This window comes from Terrapene carolina, unplaced genomic scaffold, assembly GCF_002925995.2.
Source record: "Terrapene carolina triunguis isolate 2854851 unplaced genomic scaffold, T_m_triunguis-2.0 Scaffold90, whole genome shotgun sequence".
Lineage (NCBI taxonomy): Eukaryota > Metazoa > Chordata > Testudines > Emydidae > Terrapene > Terrapene triunguis.
In genome coordinates this window covers 783,242-789,754 of record NW_020664441.1, presented here as the reverse complement: position 1 = coordinate 789,754, position 6,513 = coordinate 783,242, and the positions used below count along the sequence as shown (strand labels likewise).

The following is a 6,513-nucleotide window of genomic DNA, read 5'->3' as shown; positions in this document are numbered from 1 at the left end:
ACACACACACACACACACACACACACACACACACACACACACACACATCCCTTTCTTTCAATAATGCAAGTTATATGTACAAGGGGACATAATTAAGAATAATTAAAAATATTTCAGTTAGAAGCCTGCTCAAGCTGGAATATAGGATTGGAAGTATTTTGAAATTTGGGCAAGTACCAATGCAGCCTACAACTTCACAGCTCATCCCTAATACTAATGGGAGGGGGGGGAGGAAAGGGGGAATTAAAAAAAAAACAAAACTGTTTTAAAAGGGACCATTGAAATAAGAGATATTGAATAGATTTTACACCAATATTCCTAAAATACTCATCTCTGGTCTAAGAAAAAAGCACAGGAACTCTTAACCCAAATGGCGGTAATGTCAAAAATTATTATAGAAACAACTGATTAGAGGGTGTTGGAATAAAAATACCAACTTAATGGGTACAGTTAAATGCATTCTAGCAACAATAAAAGGAGAGAGGCATAAAGTGGACAAGGTGGGATCTATAGGAGTATCTGGGTAAGTAAACCTCACAAACTATTATCATTTATGAGAAATCTATTTCATAAAGAAACTGATGCAGGGTGTGGTGCATCCAGAAGCAACAAGGCTACTTATCTAAGGCCTGGTCTACACTACGACTTTAATTCGGATTTAGCTGCGTTAATCCGAATTAATCCTTAACCCGTCCACACAACGGAGCCAGTTACTTCGAATTAAAGGGCACTTAAAATCGATTTCTGTACTCCACCCCGACGAGCGGAGTAGCACCAAAATCGATTTTATTAATTCGAATTAGGGGTAGTGTGGCCGCACACCACCGAATTAATGTGGTTAAAATTAATGGGGTAGTGTGGCCGCACACCACCGAATTAATGTGGTTAAAAACCGAATTAATGTGCTTAGTGTGGCCGCGCACAATCGAATTTATACAATCTGTTTCCCAAATTCGAATTATCTAAATTCGAATTAATCTCGTAGTGTAGACGTACCCTAAGGGAAGAAGCTGCACTTTCAGACTGCCAACATCAAAGGTCAAACACCACCAGACACCCCTCCTCTTATTAGGAAATTTTGTAACATCTAACCCAGAGTTCAGAGAAGCTGATTGCTCTTCAACCATTCTAATCTGGCTGTATGATCTAGACAGTCTGTGCACCAACCTGCCCCTTCAGTTACAAACTTTCTTTTCACTGATAGGAATCTAGTAAAAGGGGCGTTTGTGTGAGACAATAGGTGACCTGGACTGTCCAGATATTGTACTTGATTGGGGAGGTCATGTAGCATAGAAAGTAGAAACTAACAAACTGATGCTAGTTAATGGTGAATATCCTGATGTGTTGTATTTACTTTTCCATCTCCAGATAACACTGACCAAGCCTTGTGCCCCAGTTGTTACCTTTGGAATCCGACACACTGAGTATACAATGCCTTTGATAGTGGATGTCTATTGACCTTCACGCAAGCCGCCTTACAGAAACTACATTTATTTTTCTATATCATGTTGCTTTATATTTTAAAGCTGCCAGTTTTTATACAAGTTATCTTATAATTAACAATCATCTATCTTCAAACAAGTAATAAGTTTCTACAAGTTCTAGCACTAAAGGAGGACGAATATTCAGAAAATGATCACTTGCAATATTTTAACTTGCCTCTGGCTATGAAGAAATTTTCCATATCCCCCCTTAATGAAGAGGACATGCTGAAGCTAGCAGTATTGCCCTGGCGTGTGGATCTTGCTGTATCTACCTGCTGAGAGTCTGAACCCTGGCACTAGTGCATTGCAGCATCTGGATCCTGTGTTCCAGAAACTGGGAATTCAAAACTGTATACATAAAGAGTCACTCAATTTTGTACTACTGAGCTATTTTGTTGTTTGTTTACTCTTGTGATGACCCTCACTGTATGCGTCATTTATCCCTTTTATTGTGTTCTATTGCAGTATCACCATGTAAAGACAATAAATCAGGGAGTCAGTATTTATCATGTCAAAGTAGCTGAATACTTTGAATCTACCTTTAGATGGAGTTACAGACTAAAGTTTAAAGGGATACTGTGTGGTTAAAACAAGTTTTTATATGTGTTACATCTTTAGCTTATTAAAACAAAACTTTAAAAATTTAAATGGGCTTTTCACCACTCATTCCTAGTTTACATTTTCCTCTTCACTAATCTTGGATAATGGGGATGGGGAGCAGATGATTAGAACCACTTCTGGTTCTCAAGCCTTAGCAAAATATTGCCATTTTAGAATTGCTAGAAAATGTTAAAATCCTAAATTAAAAAAAACTTTTCATTAAATTTAAGAACAAAGTTTCATTAGAATTTTTTAAAACAAAGTAAGCCTAGATTGCCAAACAACATCCCCTTAACCTAGGAGAAGCGCTGTTCTTGCTCTCTCAGCTGCTGTATGCCGGATGGCTGTGAACATGCAGCGCCTTGCAAGGTCCACATGCAGGCCAACCATAACTGCAGGCTGCACTTAGGAAGCACAGGAACTATTCCAGAGAAGCATACTGCCCTTAAGAGGAGGAGGTAGAGCTATGGACACCCTGCAGCTACACATCACCACTTGGAGCAGGCCTGACACAGCAGGGGTGGGAAGTTGCTCCTGTTGAAGTGGTATAGAAGTAGATATTCTCCTCCTGAATTATAGGGGAAAATCCAGTTTCTGTGAGGCTTCCTCCCCAAGCTCCACGCAGAAATGGTGCAACTCTGCACCATCCCTTGCTACGAGCAGTGCCTGGGCTCAGCTGTGGCACTCAAAGAAGGTTAACACAATTATTGGGAAGGACAAATTGTCTGCCCCACTTAACCAAGCTGGGAACCCCAACAGTCCCTTCCCCCATTTATTTTGTTCTCTCAAAGTTTTACTTAGCCTTTCAAGGCAAGGTTAGTGTGAAGGTGGTGATGGGGAAGCGAACTGTTGGACTCCAGAGGACAATGCTGACCTTTATTTTAAAAATATTTTTAAACTAAAATTTCAAAACAAGAAGTCATTTTGAATAAAAAAATCAAAGTACTTCATTCCAAAAACGAAAAAAATTGGGACAAAAGTGTCCAACAATCCGTTTAAACCCAGGGGAAGTTTTGGTTTTGACAAATGAGCATTTTCCAACAACAAAAATTGTTTAAAAGTTCCTGACCAGCTCTATTATTGACTCTGAGCTAGATGGGTGATTTGTACTTGAGTGGTCATTTTTCCTCTTCATCACAGAAGTCAGTGGGGGACAATTTCTCTTCTTCTTTATGGATACATGCAGATCCCATAGGGTGCTATCTTGTCACACCTTCTGGTCTAATGCATCTTAGAGCTTGGATGTAATCTCCACTGCCCATTGTAGCGAGTATTGTATTACTGATGTATTTAATGTTGTGCATCAATGCAGGTTCCAAGGCAACAGGTTCTATAAAAAGTTAATCATGGTACATGTTTGGAAACTGGCTAGTATAATACAGCTTTGGACCATGATAAGAACATACATATAACATTATTGGTGCAGCATCTTAAGACAGTACAAGTTTATTCACACCATTAAAAGCAAAATAAAGAGATCATTGCTCTGGCAAGAATTAGTGCTTTGGAGTTTTTTGGTTAGGAAAGATTTGCTTGAGGGAAGCAGACGGAATAGTCAAGTGAGCCACCCAAATTTTTAAGCATGTAAAATGAGCTTAGAACAGCCAAGTCTTACCAAAGACAAGAATCAAACAGGACTGAGTCAACTGAGCCAAGAGCCACAGTGGATCATCACTGCATCCTTCTCTCTCCATCCCTATTGCACATTCTACCTTTGGAACAGGATAAGGACACAAGTTACAGTATATTAGAAAATCAATATTCAAGGTAAGAAGCAGATTAAGAAAACTGGATCTAAATCTGCAGAAGGATCAATGTTCGGTGACTTGTAAGAGAGGAATTCTTCACTGTCACACAGTGTCATTTGTCAGGGTCAGACAATATATACAGGGATTAGGGAATATGAGTTTGTTTGGGGAGAATAACTGTATAGAGGATATGTTCTTTGGTCCTAGAGAGGTGGCTACATCAAGAGGAATAAGAGATACCCAATCATCAAGCAAGGCATTCTTACAGGAGAATCCAGAGAAGCCCTTGGAACAAATAATATACACTACAAAACAATTATGGTAGAGTTATTTTGTACCATAAGAGCCTTTTAAAATAACGTGTAGAGTTTTGGGTATTTTTTTTAAAACAATAGCAGTATTTTTAGAATGGTTTATTATAACTGGAGGCAGATATAAATAATTCAGATGGGAGAACATACATGGGTTGGAATGAGAGGGGAAGCGACAAGGTCAATGAAAGGGAGAGAAGGGTGATTTGGAATGAGCATTCTTAACCAGCATACAGTACAGAATAAAGATGTAGTGCTGAAAGATCATAAACATCCTTCATCCACACAGCATTCTAATGCACAGAATTATGTAGAATCATCACAGAACAGGGTACATACTGTATCTCAAAGTGCTGCAAGCTCTGGAGTGATGGCTTCACAAACAATAGACAATACTTGCTCAGGTATGTATTCCAGACAGTCACCCAGTGACATGCAGCGTACCTACCAGGTGATGTACTGTGGAGGGGACAAAGAATTGGGAATTCTAAGGTTACCTCCTATTTTAAATCATCCCTCTGATCAGACCACTTAAGATGACAGATCTAACTCCATCTTTACCTATGGAGTGGAAATGTATTATGGGAATGCTAGTACCAACTGTACAAACAACTTCCCCTTCTAGATTATTTAAACAATAGTTTCCAAGCCTTTTGTAAAGTAATATTTTTCCTCCTCTTCAGTTTTTCAACTCTCTCATGTCTTCTACAGTTGCAACTGAGCACGTGTGTATGTGTTACAAGAGCCATATTATTTGTGCTACTGCCACCAGCCATCTCTTTACTGCCTTTCCCCATCCTCAGCTATAAGACAAGCAAGCAGGTAGAACCAAGCTATCATGGTGGTAAAATCCTGCTCTGATACCATGAATGGCTGATGGATTTTTGTAACAAGTAGTAACTACTCAACTCAGTACCTACCACACACAATTCAGTTCTTCAGAGTGTTGTACAACAATTCTAGCCTAGTGAGATGCTGTTGGTATTAATGTATTTCAAAACATAAAATGAGATTAACTGACTTCCCAAGTCCACAGAGCAAGGCAATGACAGAGCTGGATTAGAACTCAACAGCTCTTGCCTCCCAGTCCCATATTCAGACTAAACCATGCAGCCTCCCCAGCTCTGCTCATTTATGAATGGACACAGGCACATTGCTACTATGGGTTGAGTCAGATACTTTCACATTAACAACACAGCACGTCATTAAGGTGGACACGACATGGTTATGAGCCAGGTAATAGATGAAGGCTAAAGGTCATGGACAATAAAGCAATAAACGAAGGCTAAGTGCCAACTAGGAGATCAAGTTGTGGTATACATACATTTAAAAAGATCAAAATGAACTATATTCATTTTATGAAAATAATTGATGAATCTCTCCAAGACTGATTAGAAAAGTGACAGTAACCTGGAGTCCAGAGAGGTCCTCCAGGAATATCCCAACAATTCTTGAAAGGGTAGATTGAGGATAACCTTGAGCAAGTCTCTGTTTATCATGACCAAAGTTTTTCTTTCCATAAAAATTCCAGCATGAGGACCCCACTCAAGTCCGTGCTTTTGAGACCAGATAATAGAGGATGAAAAAGACAACCACCAGTCCAGCAGAAACGTAACAAAGCAGTTTGCGATTATCCCTTCCCGAGCGTGTCATGGTGGAGAAACGCTTCACACTCCCCGTCAGCAGGCCTGTCACACTCATGAAATCTGAGTCCTGAGGGAGACAGAAAGGTGAAATGGAGAAATTATAAAACAAATGGGACTTTCCCTAGAGAGTGCTACTTTTTTAAGCAGAACCATTTCAGTCACTAGCTGCCTGGGGAACTGACTAACTCTAAAGTCTAGAATGAAAAAAAAAAAAAAAAAAGGAAAAGCAAAATACAAGCAGCAATCCGTCGTTAAGAAATCACTGTCTGCTACTCTCACACTCAGGCTCCAGGGACAGAATATTACCTTCAGTTCATTCAATGCAGTTAGATATTTGAAGGGCAAGTAAAGTTCTATTAAATGCAATGTACACCCCCAAAATATAACAACAACCCATGTCAATGCAACTTTAGGTATTTTAATTGCACACAAATCAGAAAATGCAGAATTAAGGGTCCTCAGAGCAACCTTAGTTTTGTCCTAGTCTACATATGCATTACGACAGGGTCCTCAATTATGTCATACAAAAACAACAAGGAGTCTGGTGGCACCTTAAAGACTAACAGATTTATTTGGGCATAAGCTTTCGCGGGTAAAAGCCTCACTACTTCAGATGCATAGAGTGAAAGTTACAGATGCAGGAATTATATACTGACACATGGAGAGAAGAGAGTTACTTCGCAAGTGGAGAACCAGTGTTGACAAGGCCAATTCAATCAGGGTG

The 6,513-nt window shown here is 39.5% G+C and overlaps 2 protein-coding genes across 4 annotated transcripts in view; one reads left to right on the top strand and one right to left on the bottom strand.

Moving 5' to 3' along the window:
• ODF3 (outer dense fiber of sperm tails 3) overlaps window positions 1–3,826 on the top strand; it is a 16,689-nt gene extending 12,863 nt beyond the window's left edge. For both annotated transcript variants that reach the window (XM_024197864.2, XM_024197856.2), the window contains one exon: window positions 1,369–3,826. In XM_024197864.2, coding sequence (XP_024053632.1) covers window positions 1,369–1,458 — 90 coding nt within the window. In that variant the 3' untranslated portion in view covers window positions 1,459–3,826. The remainder of the gene's footprint in view (window positions 1–1,368) is intronic.
• Window positions 3,827–4,218: 392 nt separating this feature from the next.
• BET1L (Bet1 golgi vesicular membrane trafficking protein like) overlaps window positions 4,219–6,513 on the bottom strand; it is an 8,601-nt gene continuing 6,306 nt past the window's right edge. For both annotated transcript variants that reach the window (XM_024197876.1, XM_024197883.1), the window contains exon 4: window positions 4,219–5,856. In XM_024197876.1, coding sequence (XP_024053644.1) covers window positions 5,689–5,856 — 168 coding nt within the window. In that variant the 3' untranslated portion in view covers window positions 4,219–5,688. The remainder of the gene's footprint in view (window positions 5,857–6,513) is intronic.